At 38.0% G+C, this 16,343-nt stretch overlaps 1 protein-coding gene across 20 annotated transcripts in view; it reads right to left on the bottom strand.

The window, feature by feature from the left end:
- EPB41L2 (erythrocyte membrane protein band 4.1 like 2) overlaps nt 1–16,343 on the bottom strand; it is a 226,629-nt gene that overhangs the window by 79,835 nt on the left and 130,451 nt on the right. For all 20 annotated transcript variants that reach the window (XM_030928698.1, XM_030928701.1, XM_030928693.1 and 17 more), the window contains exon 4: nt 8,196–8,300. In XM_030928698.1, the coding sequence (XP_030784558.1) occupies nt 8,196–8,300 (105 nt within the window). The remainder of the gene's footprint in view (nt 1–8,195; nt 8,301–16,343) is intronic.

Raw genomic sequence — 16,343 nt, 5'->3', positions numbered from 1 at the left:
TCTAATTTTATATGTTCATCTTACCTTTCATAAGAGAAACTACCACGTATAATAAGGAATTAGGAATTCCTTATTTATCATTAGTGTCTTTCTGTTAATAAGAATGCTACGGTAGACCCAACCAAATGTACCTTTATCTTTTCTCTTCCTTAATGACCTTAATCTCTCCTTGACTTTAGCCATTCCCTTTCAAGGCCACACCCTGGGTCTTGTCATCATCACATAGCTCTTCACCTCATTAGACTACATCTGCCCATTCTCAGATGCAGTCATTTCCTCTCCTTCTAATTTTCTACTCATGTATCCCCACTGTACCTACTCTTCAACATCTTTGAACATTCATCCTTTGCCCCAGCCATGTTCTCTCGGTGTATCAGCCTATTACAGCTTCAGTAATTTTCTTTCCTGTGACCCTGTGAATAATCAGCTTAATTACATCTCATCAGCAACTCCAGATTTCACAATCGGTCATCCTCTTACTATTGCCTCCATGAACACAGTCAACTGAGAACTCTGCTAATACTCCATTTCTCAACTATGATACTCAAGTTGCTAATGGCGATTAGAGAAAAACACACACAAATATATTCTGCTGCCATCCCAATTGTATGACCCCCCAATCTCAGAAGAACTGTTAACAGCAATGCACTTACTAATTCTTGGTTGGCTTCTTCTGTTGTCCCACTGCTACCCTCGTCACTCTTAAGCAAATGCTTTTACCCTCTATTTTACAGAGATTTGAGGCTGCACTTTGCTCAACTAAGATTTTTTTTTTTTAACAACTGCACCACCTCTTATTCTGTTTCTTGCAGACTCAGGATGACATAACATCTTTATTCAAGACTAATCCTCTTCGTGACTGTCATCATCATAGTCACTCTCCTCTCTCTTCAACCATACACTTTTCTTGGGTTTTCTCATAGCTAAAGTCAAAGTTATTTCCATCGAAGTAAATCTGCCAACCCCAAAACTCTCAGTAAACTCTCTCCGTGGTGCAATATGATAGCCACTGGTCACATGAGGCTATTTAAATTTAAATTAATTACAGTAAATAAAATTTAAGTCTATTTCCTCAGACACATTAGCCCTCTTTCAAGTGCTCAGTAGCTATATGCAGCTAATGGCTGCCATGCTGGACAGTATAGGTATCAAATATTTCATCATCATGAAAACTTATGGAGTTTCAAGTTGTCCAAAGGGCTGGAGGATGTGGCAGTTCCTCATTCTCCCCCAGTGTATCAGCCTATTGGATCTTGTATCTCATGCTGAGGAATCTAGATTTTAAGTAGGAAGTAACATGGTCAGATGTGAGTATCAGAAAGAACCCGTTTATGGTGTGGAGCGAGATTCTTGTTGGATGTGTCTTGTTAAAACACATCCATTTTTTTAACAACGTTTTCCATAGTAAAATTTATATAAGCACTCTCAATAGAAATCAAAAAAGCTTTAACACTAACAATGATAGATTTTCATACTCAGAATGAACTAAAAAGGCTTTCACCTCAGTGTCTCAACTATGAGATATAGTTCAATATTAAAACCAAACAAATGTGTAGCTTTTCTCTCCATGAAAATTTTTGTTATCCACTCTTGTTAAAAAAAAAAAAAAAAAATTCCTCAAACTGCTGCTGCTCCTCCTCCAAGGTCCCCGTGTGAAAGTCTTCATCAAGCTCCCCAGCTATCCAACCCTGAAACCTAGGACTTTCTCCCAACTCTCCCCTCGCTGCCATAGCTAAGAGGTGGCAGTCACAAAGTCCTGCATGACAAGACCCAGTGTGTGGCCTCGAAAGGGAATGGCTAAAGTCAAGGAGAGATTAAGGTCATTAAGGAAGAAAAAAGATAAAGGTACATTTGGTTGGGTCTACCGTAGCATTCTTATTAACAGAAAGACACTAATGATAAATAAGGAATTCCTAATTCCTTATTATACATGGTAGTTTCTCTTATGAAAGGTAAGATGAACATATAAAAGTAGACACATGCTTTGTATATAGGCTTTAGCTAAAAAGACTTGGACACTGCAGGTCTATATCCTCTAGTATCATTCTCCCAACTGTTCTTTTCTCCACGGCCAAACACTTCTTTAAACAACAGTTTACACTCACTCTCAAATTTCTTTTTTTTTTTGCTTTTTAGGCAGGGTCTTGCTCTGTTACCTAGGCCTAAGTTTAGTGGTGCAATCACAGCTCATTGCTGGCTTGACCTACTGGGCTCAAGTGATCCTCCCACCTCAGCACCCCTCTCCCCTCCTCCGAACAGCTGGGACTAAAGGTATGTGCCACTCTGCCTGGCTAATTTTTTAATCTTTTTGTAGAGACAGAGTCTCACTATGTTGCCCAGGCTGGTCTCAAATTCCTGGGCTCAAGTGATCCTCCCGCCTGGGCTTCCTAAAGTGCTGGGATTACAGGTATGAGCCACCATACCTGGCCTCTCAAATTCTTTACTGCTAACTTTCTTCATCCTTCACCTACTCCCTGATCCCCAATCATCTAGTGAACAGCTTACGAATATGTCCAACTTGGCAAAATAAAAATTAAATTCCACCTCTGCTCCCTAGCATACCTCAAACTGCTGCTCCTTCTCCAAGGTCCCTGTGTAAAAGTCTCCATCAAGTTCCCCAGCGACCCAACCCTGAAACCTAGGACTTTTCCCCAACTTTCCCCTCGCTGCCATAGCTAAGAGGTGGCAGTCACAAAGTCCTGCGGACATGACCTACACAGAATCTCTGTCCTTTCCTCTTCACTCCTAGTACCACTGCTCTGGTTTTCATCATCTCTAGACTACTGCAACTGTCTCCTGACCTTCCTGCCTCTGGTCTCAGTTCCCTATCAACTCACTCCACACCATGAACGGGTTCTTTCTGATACTCAAATCTGACTATGTTGTTTCCTACTTAAAATCTAGATTCCTCAGCATGAGATACAAGATCCAAAGAATGATCTTCACTTATTTTTCCAGCTGCTTTCCCATAAACTCCATTAGCACTCCCCACAAAGTCACCCCAAATTAACCCATGGTCTAAGTTAAAACAGTGTGCTCATGAGAAAACACAGCTGCAACATAAGTCCTTACCTCCCCCTGCCAGCTTGCCTACCCCTCACAGGTCTTTCCTATTCAGAGAGGCTGGCACTGCCACATCCTCCAGCCCTTTGGACAACTTGAAACTCCACACTCACATCATGATCATTCATGCTGGAACGATTACTTTTCTTCTGTGCAAAATGTCCCTTCCCTGCCCACATCCAGAATACTGGCCGTAATTCTCAATAGCTCTAATAGAATGTCAACACTAAACTGCTCATATGATTTCCAAAATTTATAGATCTGCTTTCATACAACAATATAAAATATTCATATCACAGGCCCTTGTCAGGTAGTAAAACTTGAAAGTGTCTCTCCTATCTAGTCCCTAATAAATGTCTAGCTGGTAGTTAGGACAAGGGTATATTAAGCTCTATCATTGAATTGAATTAGATTACTGGAAAGCTATATACTTGAAAGTATTAGCTTGACCAAAGGTTAATCTGTTTTCTGGCCCAATATATCTTAGGAATAGGACATATCCCTGCAGGCAGCACAGCCCAAAACATCCTTCAACATCCTATATGTAAATTAAATAGTAATGGCACTATTTTTTACCTGGGAAGGGAGGAATCAAGGCATACCCAATGAACGTGCATTTCTATGTGTGTGTGCATGTGCATGCATGCGTGCACGCATGTGTGTTTACGAACAATGGAGGAAGAAGAGAGATAAATAAGATTCCTAATTGAAAATCTGTCTCCCAGGTGATTCTAACACAAAGGAAGAAGTCTCTTTTGAGCAGCACTGGCACAGACCATCACAGAATCACCATCAATAAGTTAGCTCATGCCCTTAAATTTGTTGACACTATAATAGAAACATCAACTGTGAAACTCATCCTAGGAACTCAGCTCACAATGTCCTTCAACACCCTATGTGTAAAGTCTTGCAGGGTGGCTTTCAGAATTTGAGAACATGAAAAATTCCTCTGAGGCAAGATGGTATTCTTCTACTTTCCAGTTATGACAGCTATGAAAAATTGTGCCCATTTTTACCTTGACCGACAGAAGGTTTACAACTGTTGACATTTTCCCTAAAATCTAAAATGTATCTTTTTCTTCTGAGTTTTCTGCCTGAATTTGAATCTTATCACCAACATTTATTGGCTAGGTGACCTTGGCTGACTTTTTAAACTTCCTCTGTGCCTCAAATTTCTGCATCTATAAAGTGTAGTTAATAACACCTACCTCTTAGGGTCATTCTGAGAACTACATGAGATAACACAAGCAAGGTGCCTGCTGCCTAGTGAGAATACCAGAATGATTAGCTGTTAACAGCCATTTCTGTTTTATTTGGAATATTTGTATGGTAAAAGCCACCTCTGATTTTTTTAAAAACAGGTAAGTTACAAAGAAGTACTTCTGGTTACAAGCCTCCACATAAATAAGATATTCACATCAGAAAATGAAACTACCCCATGCACCCTGCACTGCTAAGACAGATTATACCTAGAGTGGAGTATTTGTTCCATGCAAGCTGCCATTCTTTAAGACACATCCAAAACTAAATTCATTTATTTACTTGTTCTTTCCATAAGTAATTGAACCTAAAATTCAAAATGTCAGAAACTACACTCATGATATCCCCTACCAACCCCCAATTGACCTCCTTCCCTTCTTACTGAACAGCTCCAACCATCCTGAAACCCAGGCCTTAATTCTTGATATCTGTCATTCTTCATGTCCAATTGTTCATCAGATTGAGTCTACCTCCTTCCTCACTCTCTCTTCAATCACTCGCTTTTCTATTTCCACTGCCACAACCTTATTCAAGGCTACTTCTGTGCTTTGGGTGCACAGCCCTACTCAAGTCCCCACTCATCCCATTCCAACCATCAACCAAAGTGACCTTTTTAAAGACAAAACTGGTCATCTCACAGTCTTGCTTCAGCCTATCAACAGTTTGCTATTTTTCTTAGCAAAAAGGAAACGTCCCAAACCTTAACATATAGCCTTAATAGGCCCTGCATGATCTGAGCCTCATTAATACCCAGCCTTTCCTGAGCCTAATCTCATTCTCCCCTTACTAACTCACACCAGGCTTCTTTCCAGTTTTTAACCAGACAGCTGCTCCAGTCTCAGGGCCTCGTGTATGTGCTTCCCATATCCCATTGCCCAGCGAAAGTCCACTCACACATGAGGTTTCCGCTTAAGCATCATGTCCTCCTAAGCAGAGTCTTCCTGTTAGCATCCTGACTTTTTCCTGCAGAGTAGTAATCAAAATTCACTAACTGCAGAATTAGCTTTTCCACTCTGCCTCTTCAACTAAAACATAAGCAGGGACATCTCTGAGGGCAGGGTCTAGGTTCTCACTGTTTACAGTTAGAGCCTCAGCAGTGAGCACGCTGGTTTATACACAGGTAGTGGGATTATTTTTAATTGTAGTAAAAAACACATAACATAAAACTTGCCATTTTAACCATTTATTAATGTACAGTTGAGTAGTGTAAACTATTTTCTCATTGTTCAACAGATCTCTAGAACTTTTACATCTTGCAAAACTGAAACTCTACCCATTAAACAATTCCCCAACTCCCCCTCCCCCAGCCCCTAAGCAACCACCATTCTACTCTCTGTTTCTATGAGTCTGATTACTTTAGATACCTCATATAAGTGGAATGCTATAGTGCTTGTCTTTTAGTGACTTCCTTAATTCACTTAACATGGTGTCCTCTAGGTTAATCCATGATATAACATGTGACAGGATTTCCTTCTTTCTCAAGGCTGAGTATGTATTGATATGTACATACATATTCCATTGTATGTGTACACCACATTTTCTTTATTCACCCATTAATGTTGCTTCCATCTCTTGGCTATTATGAATAATGCTGCAATAAACATGGGTAAACAAATATCTCTTCAAGATCTTGCTTTCAATTATTTTGTATATATACTCAGAAGTAGGACTGCTATATCATGTAGTAATTCTTTTTTTTTTTTGAGATGGAGTTTCGCTCTTGTTGCCCAGGCTGGAGTGCACTGCCGCGATTTCAACTCACTGCAACCTCCACCTCCCGGGTTCAAGTGATTCTCCTGCATCAGCATCCCAAGTAGCTGGGACTACAGGCACATGCCACCATGCCCAACTAATTTTTGTATTTTTAATAGTAGAGACAGGGCTTCACCTTGTTGGCCAGGCTGATCTCGAACTCCGGACCTCGTGATCTGCCCACCTCAGTCTCCCAAAATGCTGGGATTACAGGTGTGAGCCATCGTGCCCAGCCAGTAGTTCTATTTTTAATTTTCTGTGGAACTTCCACACTGTCTTCCAGAGTGGTTGATTCAGTTTACCTTCCTAACCATAGCACACAGCATCTCCAGTCTCTCCACATCCTTGCCAACACTTGCTATTTTCTATTTTCATGAGAACGGACATCCTTATAGGTGTGATATGACACACAGGTAATAAATAGCAGCTAATGTCTACATATACGGAGGCTATACAGATAAGTAAGGCATGGCATCTACCCTCGAGGAATTCCTAGAATGGGGAGAAAGAGTAACAAACAAGGTGTGTACTAAATGTATACATGACAGACAGAGGGAATTGCCAACTCCCACATCCAGGAAGCAGTTAAGTAGATGAGTCTGAGATTCAGTGAAAGCTATGAAGTAGACACATAAATTGAGAGTTGTCAAAATAAAAAAAATAGTATATCCTACTATCTAAATAAATACTACTCTTTCTTATGCAAAACTAGTATTTAAAAATATCAGATTTCTTTCCTTTTCTTTTTTTTTTTTTTGAGACGGAGTCTCGCTGTGTCACCCAGGCTAGAGTGCAGTGGCGTGATCTCGGCTCACTGCAACCTCTGCCTCCTGGGTTCAAGCGATTCTCCTGCCTCAGCCTCCCGAGTAGCTGGGATTACAAGTACCCACCACCATGCCCAGCTAATGTTTGTATTTTTAATAGAGACGGGGTTTCACCATGTTGGCCAGGCTGGTCTTGAACTCCTGGCCTCAAGTGATCCGCCTGCCTCGGCCTCCCAAAGTGCTGGGATTATAGGCATAAGCCACCGCGCTTAGCCCAGATTTCTTAATGTAGTATATCCTATGCCTACTAATAGAACATGTGATCCCACATATTGTACAACATACTCAATTGTCCCTCTACTTTACAAAGATTATATTACATGCTCCTATGAATCTACCAGTAGGTAATCTCAATAAAAAGTAGGTAATCCTAGCCAAATTCCCACCACTTTCTCTTTTGCAGCTTTTAGGAAACATTATCAAGACTATCTTATAATTTATAGTCTAAAAAACCTAATTTATTTAGTCAAATGTGCTATTATGTCTGAGAACAGTACTCTAAACAGAGCTCTATTAAGAATACTCATGTACTATTCAGCAGGCACGCATGCAATTTAATTGTCTTTAGTCTAAACATGGAATTAAACCACAAATTAGATATCAAGTATTTAAAGCTAAGCAAGTTGCGAAAACTTAAAGTATATATAATTATCACTCTTACTATCCTATATTTCATTAGTAGAACATGTAAATACTAACAACGATAGCAACGTAGGCAAATAAAATTCACACTTCTGTTCTTCCATTGATTGCTCTGTTCTACTGACTGTGATCTGAATGTTAGATCATGGAGAGTAATCCCTTTCACTGTGACCAAGTGTTCTTGGTATCCTCAGACAGAATCGTTCCAATGCGCTGCCTTCCCTGTCTTTTGGGTATGCTTTAATACCTAGCATACAGGTGACTGCACAATTTGAGCTGCTGTGACCAGCTTCACTTAGTACCAAAAGGTGAGATTGAGTGATTGAGAACCAAAAGTGATTAATATCATTTAGTCTGTGTTCTCTTTATGCCAGAACATCAATTTTCCACTGATGACATTCTATTCTGTCTGCGTATGACATAAGTGCAAAGCATGTACACACGTGCATGCACACACACAAATACACACACGCCAAAAAGCTACAGGTGGTTTCTCTCTACATAAGATAGTTTTTCAGTTTTTACCAAATTTCACAGTGAAGTCATAATAAACACCTAAGTTATTTTAAAGCTGAATTTTAAACTGAGATAAATTGGTTAATAAAAAAACACATTATGTTCTAAAAAGACACAAATAAACTTGAAATCACTTACTTTCTGCTCAGGGCTTTCCTGGAACAAAAGTCCAAAGTAGTCCTTCTCCAAGAGATTGAGGTGTTCACACACTTTGTCAAATAACACTTGTCCCTTAGCACGTTTCTGGAGAAAAAATAACAACTTTACTTTTCAAGTACTAAAGATTCCAAGACTGCTATAAATATAAGACATCATATCATACACATGATTTATTATAAATTAACATTAAATATTTGTTTTCTCATTTTTTAACACTATAAAAATGATTAATTTTTAACTTCATCCTTCCCACCCTGCACACATATACAAAGCATAAAATGTGAAACAAAAGCATAAGCAAGCACCGCCTGCTTTACTGCTACTCGATATGGATATAAAAAGGACTAAAAAGGCAAAATGTTAGCTGTTCATTTTCTTATTTTAAAAATGTTCAAACTGCTCCCATCAATTCCTCAAGGTGGTTCATATCTATAAAGTATACTACTCCCCAGGAAAATCATTTAGCCCTATTATTCAGTAGATCCTAACATAATTTATCCTATCAGCACTTCGGTTTAATGTCTGAGTTTTTGTTCCATGATATCTGTAGAACAGAATTATTTTTTCTGTACGAGCTATGCTCCTATTTACAATTTCCTAGAGAACGATATGGTGTTCGCTCCTTAGGATAAATTCTAAAAATACAAGATAATGGAAGTGGGACAAGAAATCAACTGCCTCTAAGGACTTAACATATTTTTACCTCGAATATATATATATATATATATATATATATATATATATATATATATATTTTTTTTTTTTTTTTTTTTTTTAATTTAAGAAGCTGCTGTGAACAGAGATGTAAGAGCCTTTGACAGGCATAGAAGAAAAGCTCATTGTCTAATCAATGGCAAAACATAAGCAGAGTGGTGACTCATTTCCAATTAAGATGCACACCCCTGGAACAACCCAACTGTGAGGTCAGGTCAGACACACGCCTCCTCCCCAGATGCACTGATAAAAGCCACCAATGGACTGCTAGTGAAAAAGAAAAAGCCATCAGACTTTTCCATCCTCAAAACAAATGCCCTCTCACTATTAAAATGTGTACAGTTCAGCCAGTGTGTGAAAATTAATGTTCCCCACATATATATCTTGAGGAGGAGAATCTGGTACTTTTGTTATTAAGCCTCTTATGGTAACATTTCTGAAAAGAATAGAATTGCATCAAATTGTAAAGGGAAGAAGGAGAATGCCACACAGATTACATTATTTCAACATAATAAGCAGTGTAAGGCCAGGCGTGGTAGCTCACGCCTGTAATCCCAGCACTTTGGGAGGCTGAGGCAGGCATATCACTTGAGCTCAGGAGTTTGAGATCAGCCTGGGCAACATGGTGAAACCTCATCTCTACAAAAAATACAAACATTAGCCAGGTGTGGTGGCGTGTGCTTGTAGTCTCAGCTACTCAGGAGGCTAGGGTGGAAGGATTGCTTAAGCCTGGGAGACTGAGGCTGCAGTGAGCTGTGTTCACGCCACTGCAATCCAGGCTTGGTGACAGTGAGACCCTGTCTCAACAAACAAATAAATACATAAATAATAAAAAATTTAAAAATAAAGCAATGTGCCATATACATATTATAGGTTCACAATCAGGATTTAATTGTCAATTAAAATACGAGCATGTTTAAGATAGATATGTGCTTGTTTGTCTATATATTAAAAGTATATACAAATACAGTGTAGAGAATAAGAGTATTGGGCTCTGTATGTCAAACACCAAAGTTCTAAATACACTTTCACTACCTATAAGCTATGTGACCCATGGCAAGACACTTAATGTCTGCTTACCTTAATCTGCACATCTGTGAAATGGGGATAACAAGTAGCAGATACTATAGGAGGTGTGGTGAGTACCAAAAGAGTTTCAGTACGTAACAGTTGGTTATGATGCTATTTGAAATTAGGGTAAAAAGAATATTTAAGACAACTGATGTCTACAACGATACACCTCGGTTCAAGGAGAAAACACATTGCAATTCCAACACTAGCTTCAAGTCAATTCTTATTAATAATTCACACGTTCTCATTGGTTTCCATTTCAAAAACAGGAACATGCCCTCATGGGCAGAATTTCCCTACAAGATTAAGAGGAAAAAACACCCACACAGCTCACCACTACAATTTGGTGTTGGTATGCAGTACATGAGGTATCAGCATGACAGCTGGACCAGTTCCTCTATCGGACCTAGTTCCTCTATCATTCAACATTTTGTAAGCATTTACTATTACTGGACCAGTGTGACAATAGAAAACCACTTAGTCTCCTTGTCTGTAAAATGAGGATAATAACTACCTCAGAGCTCACGTGACAATAAAATTAACCCAGTGAGATGGAATACGCCTCAACCAACCATAGCAGTACTCTACTGTCAACTATTCCTTCACTAGTCCACATCTAACAAACACCAAAATGTTTCTGGATGCTAAGCCTGCTTCTCTACTAGTCTTTCCTTCTGTCTCCAGGAAACAGATATTCTCAATGCTTGATGAGATCCTGACTGCACATACGCGTTACTTAAGCTTCCATCTGCCTCTCCACCCCCAATGAACTCAAAATCTGGAAGGAAAAGCAAAAATGCAACAACACCATGAAGCACATGTTGAGAGAGCGATGTACAAAGTGCTATTGCAACACCAGGAATGGAATGAGTAAATGTGACTAACAGAAATCACAGCTTCACCAAGAATATGATACCTGAAGTGAATCTTAGAGGAGGAAATGATTTTTTGAGGTAGAGAAAAGAGATATTCAAAATAACTTACTTTTTACTTTGGATGTATGTTTATAGAGCTTACTTTTTACTTTGGATGTTTACAGAGACTGAGTCTATTTCTGTTCAAAAGATACTGGAGGATACAGTAAAATGAAAAAAGGAAGCCATCCAGAATAAACAAGCCATGCGACATGACTGCTGGTTACCCTGTCTGACTCTCCGATGACTGTGAGGGCTTGCCAAGCTAACACTCAATCTATATTGACCCATATGTGTCAGTTCCTATGTTAAGATACCGGGGAATCAATAATGAACACGACAAACATGGTCTTAGGAAATTTATATGCAACTGGCAGAGAAAAAGAATGAATGGGAAGCCAAAAATAAAGTATTATGTATCTACCAATTTGGACATAATTAGGTACTTGGCCCAACTGGCTCAAAGAAAAGTGACCAGTGGCCTACGAGATAGCCTGATATAAGAGCTCTGCACAATGACAATGTTTTATTCTGGGGATAAGGAACAGCAGATACAATCATGACTTCCCTCAGGCAGATTAAATACGACACACACACACACACACACATACAAACACAAACACAAACACATACACACACAGTCATAAAATGGTGTAAACACAGTAGGAAAGACAGCGAGAAGGGCAATTAGCAGAAGCCAAGAGTATCAGGAGGCCAACCTATATTTGCCAAAGTTATTTTCCACTGGTCCCACTTGTCCCATGAGTTATATACACCCCTCATTCCCAAACACAGCAGCAGAGTGGGACAAGAAAAATTCTGCTTGTTGCATATGATTACTGAGCATCAAAACACCTATTTGTATAACAGACACCTTGAGGAGTTCTGCAATGCAAAAACCCTGTTTCCCATTATTTCTTTCACTTGGGAAACCTGATGTTTCCCAAAACTATTTAGCAAAAGAGCCCACTATTTTTTAATACAACATTTACTAATATATTCTACAACAGAATTACTGTTTTAATGACCACACCTCAAGAAAATTAGATAGGGAAGAAAATGAGGTAGGGAAGAATTACAGGTTAAGCATCCCAAATCCAAAAACCAAAAATACGAAAAACTCCAAAACCCAAAAGTTTTTCAATGCCAACATTATGCTCAAAGAAAATGCTCATTGGAGCATTTCAGATTCCCAATTTCTTGATTTTGAGTGTTCGAGTATTACAAAATCTGGAAAAAACTTGAAATACAAAACATTTCCGGTCCCAAGCATTTCAGATAAAAAATACTCAACCTGTACCACCATCTGACTCTAATGCAGACGTAGACACTGGTATTCACATCTGTTTGATTCAAAAATGCCAAAAGAGAATCCAGTTTAAACTGGTCCAAGATTAGATGTGCCCAGCTGCCTGGGAGAAGCAAGAAATTCTCATAAACAAAAATCTCAAAAAACATACTTTTAAAAATCACAAAACCACAAGGAAACCAGACACCATTATTGAGAGACACAGTATCAGAATCAGATCTTCAGAGACTGCACATAATAGAATTATCAAGTACAAAACAAAATACATATGTTTTATGTGTTTATAAGAAATATTTTAAAATATGACTAAGGAAAAAGTGACTATGAAAAAGTAGTTTTTGAAAATAATCAAATAAAACACCTAGAAATGAAAACTATATAGTAACTAAATTACAATCCAAATGGACAGGATATGACAAAGCTGAAGAGAAAACCAGTAAACTGGAAGACAGATCTGAAAAAATCTATCCAGAATGTGGCTGAGAAAGACAAAGGGAAGGACAATATGAAAGAACTTCACAGACATGGAGAACAGAATGAGAGGTCTACAAATATCTCATCAGAGTCCTAGATGGAGACGAGAGAGAATAAGGGAAAGGCAGTATTAAAAGAAACAATGCTATAAAACTTCAAATTAAGAAAGCTCAATGAATCCCTAGCAAAATTAATAAAATTTATTAATCTACAATGATTTTATTCTAATAATTTATTATTTATACTCAACATATAAATGGTTCTAACATGCATTTTTTTAAATAGCTATAATAAAGTCATCAAGACAAGAGGGAATGAAACATAAACTAGGGAATAAAAAGAAGGACTGAGAAGGAAAATTGTAACAAAACAACACAGAAAAGTCACTTCTAAGAAACCTAAAATAGATGTGCTTTGGAGGCTTATTCAAAAACGCAAACAAAAGAAGTAGCACATTTCTTCTTATATTCTAAAAAGCATCAGATTATCAGGTGACACACATTAAATGCTACATATGAATGTTCCAGGTTACAACATTTATAGCACTAATGTGCAATCAAACTCGATTGGATCGGCTCAGACAGCAACACCATCGAGTGGCTCACAACTTTGTCTTGACATTGTTCACAACACACTCCATAAATAATAATTCTCTTTGGGGTGGGGTTGAAGAACCAAGGTACAATGCATAATGGTAGCACATAAAAATGTACGGGGGCATGTAAGTTGAAATTGTTCCTCAAAATAGTTCTTCCTTCCCCCCCAGATTCTGGTATGTTCCATCTTTCCTGAGAATCACCAATTCTTAACAATATGGAAGAAAAGTACTGCAGTATAATCACAGTGTCCTGGGCTTGACCCCCAGCCTTACTCTTAACAGCTCTGCAACCATGGCAAGTTACATAACTTCTCTGTGCCTCAGTTTCCTCTCTTTAAAAGTACCCACCTTAGAATGGTGATGAGAGAATTAAATGAAGTATGTTTAAAGTGATCAATAAAATGTTTGGCTTATTACATGGATTCATTAAAGCCAGCTGAAATTACAAGACCTTTTTGAGCTGCTCTAAAATAATAATTGATTTTAAATATGATTTTAAAGTTTTCCATTATTTAAGCAAACTTCCTTATTTCACAAATAAAAAAATAAGGTTATAGAGAGTTTATCTAATTTTTCAGTCTGATTTTCAGTTAAAATAAATTATTATATGTGCCATTAATATACACTAATATTCCACACTTCCATCCAGGAAAGTAATTTTCTCCCATTAACATTGCTTTTTTTTTTTTTTTTTTAAATAAACAACAACTTGAATTCTACTGTATAAAAGGACTACAAATATACATTTGTTAACCAAGCAAAATATACACATAATTTTGCTTCATAACTTGGACCTACGATACTAGTACACGTAGTTGCTTCCTTAGTTGTCACAGCAATTTTGGGGTATTGCCCCAGATAAAGAGAACCACTTACTGACTTATCAAGACATATTCTAATTTTTTTCTCCTGATTTATTTACAAATGTCAAAACTACTTCTACTTGTATACAAATCTCCAAATTATCCTTCCCTATGAAGCCTGTTCCAATCTCCCAATATTACATCATTCCCCTTTAAGAGCATTATTTCACATCTATGGCACTTATTCTTCTACTCTACTCCTTTTGATACTTATTACTTTCAGACATTGAGTTCTTTAAGAAAAAGGACATCTTACTTCAATGCCTCCTACTGAGTAATTAGTGACTGGTAGGCCAAAAGATATCTGCTGGTGGAATGGTTCAATGCCATAAGCCCAGTCAAAAAGTTGACAGGGTTGAGTCTAGAATTCAGGCCTTCTGGTTTCTTACACAATCTTCCTTATCTAGCTCATGGACTACCAACCCGTAATGTTCAAGGACCTAAACCAAACACATGAGGCTAACTAGTTTCTGGGAGAAGACCAGCATAGACCAACACTTCATTTTCACAATTCTACATTGTGCTTATACTCTTCCTTAGTAAACTGGGGCATTTCCAAATACGTTTTGGGAACTAGAGGAATGACATGAGCAAAAAAGCCAATCTGCCCTTTCCTCTTAAGAGTAGGCCATACCTCATCTTTGTGCAGAAGGGACAGGGGGTTTCCTAGTCTTGCACATTCCTTCACTAAGACATCACTTTCGCTGTCATTTCTTCTTGCTACCTAAAGCATGTCTTTGCTGTGTTTCTGTTCTTACAGTAGAATCTTCATAAAGTACAACCTGTGTCAATCTCTACTCTGATAATATGACATCAAGTTTATTAAACAATAAAAACCATGTAACTGTTAATAAAACTTGCCAAACATACTTAAAAAATTTTTTTGAATATAACTTTCTATATTAAATACCAACAAGCTTAGCTATCTATTTTTCCTCTGTCTGCCTCTCCCTAACCCTACTTATACCACTCACTAGCAATATAAAGTTAATGGGTTGAAAACTCTTAAAAAACAAACAAAAAAAGCTCTTTGGTCTCCTTTCCAGGTATCAGAATTTTAGTTTTTTTAAAAACCTACATACTATATTATAGATACCCAAAGAAAATAGACAAAAACAAGACAATTTAGATGGGCTCAAAATACATTATTCAAAAATTAGAGTGCTAGCTTTTGGGAACTTTCATTTAAAAAGAAAAAGAGGCAATGAAATCTACTGTAGATGCAGCCAAAGGAAGGTAGGCTGGAATCTGAGAGGCTGAGCAAAGTCCCCCATGCCTGTGCTGTTATTTGTGGCATTCAACACTGAGGCCAAAACATGACATTTCTGGAGGCCTCTCAACTTGGAGGAATTTGTGCAACTGCTTACCCGGCAGATTGTAGTGAATGCCACACACCACTGGCGTTTTATAAACACCATCACTGTCTCTGTGTAGGGCCCTCCACACTGCAGTTATTGTGTGCCAAGGAGACGATGATGGGAAGAGCACAATGCAATCTATACATTACAGCCCTGAAGCTATGTATTTTGCACTAGCTCCAAACTACACTATGCAAATATAAAAGGCCAAGGAAAGAAAGGTATGCACAGAGCAAACACAACAACTGATACATTGTTGGGGAAGGAGGTTGGGAATCCTATAAAACCTTAGGGAAGAATAGAGAGTGTCTCAAATTATCCAAGGCTGTGATTTATCAGATAATTATTTTCTTACCAATCTAAGGGAGCTGTCAACATATCTCTTTCCCAAACTTCATTCAAACCCCAGGAAAAAGAAACCCTGGTCAATTTTGTGTGTGTGTTAAAAACATAATTCCAGTAGTAAATGAGACATTTATATAGTAAAGGAAGATTCTTAAGTTTCCCTGATCATTAATAAGAATTAAGTTTGAAAATGTTTCTCCCAAATACTTAAAAAAGATACATATTATATATAATATACAAACATATGCATGTAGATACATAAATATAGAAGACAAATACATTTACTTTTTTTTTTTCTCTCTCTTCTAAGAGAGGGGATCTTGCTCTGTTGCTGAAGCTGGAGTGAAGTAGCACAATCCTGGCTCACTGCAGCCTCAAACTTCTAGGCTCAAATGACCTTCCTGCCTCAACCTCCTGAGTATCTGAGACTACAGGTGCATGCCACCATGCCTGGCTAATTTTAAAAATTTTTTGGAAGAGG

Source organism: Rhinopithecus roxellana, chromosome 4 (assembly GCF_007565055.1).
Source record: "Rhinopithecus roxellana isolate Shanxi Qingling chromosome 4, ASM756505v1, whole genome shotgun sequence".
NCBI classification, from domain to species: Eukaryota; Metazoa; Chordata; class Mammalia; order Primates; family Cercopithecidae; genus Rhinopithecus; species Rhinopithecus roxellana.
Note: the sequence above shows the minus strand (reverse complement) of the source record. Positions and strands in the feature narration are given on the sequence as shown.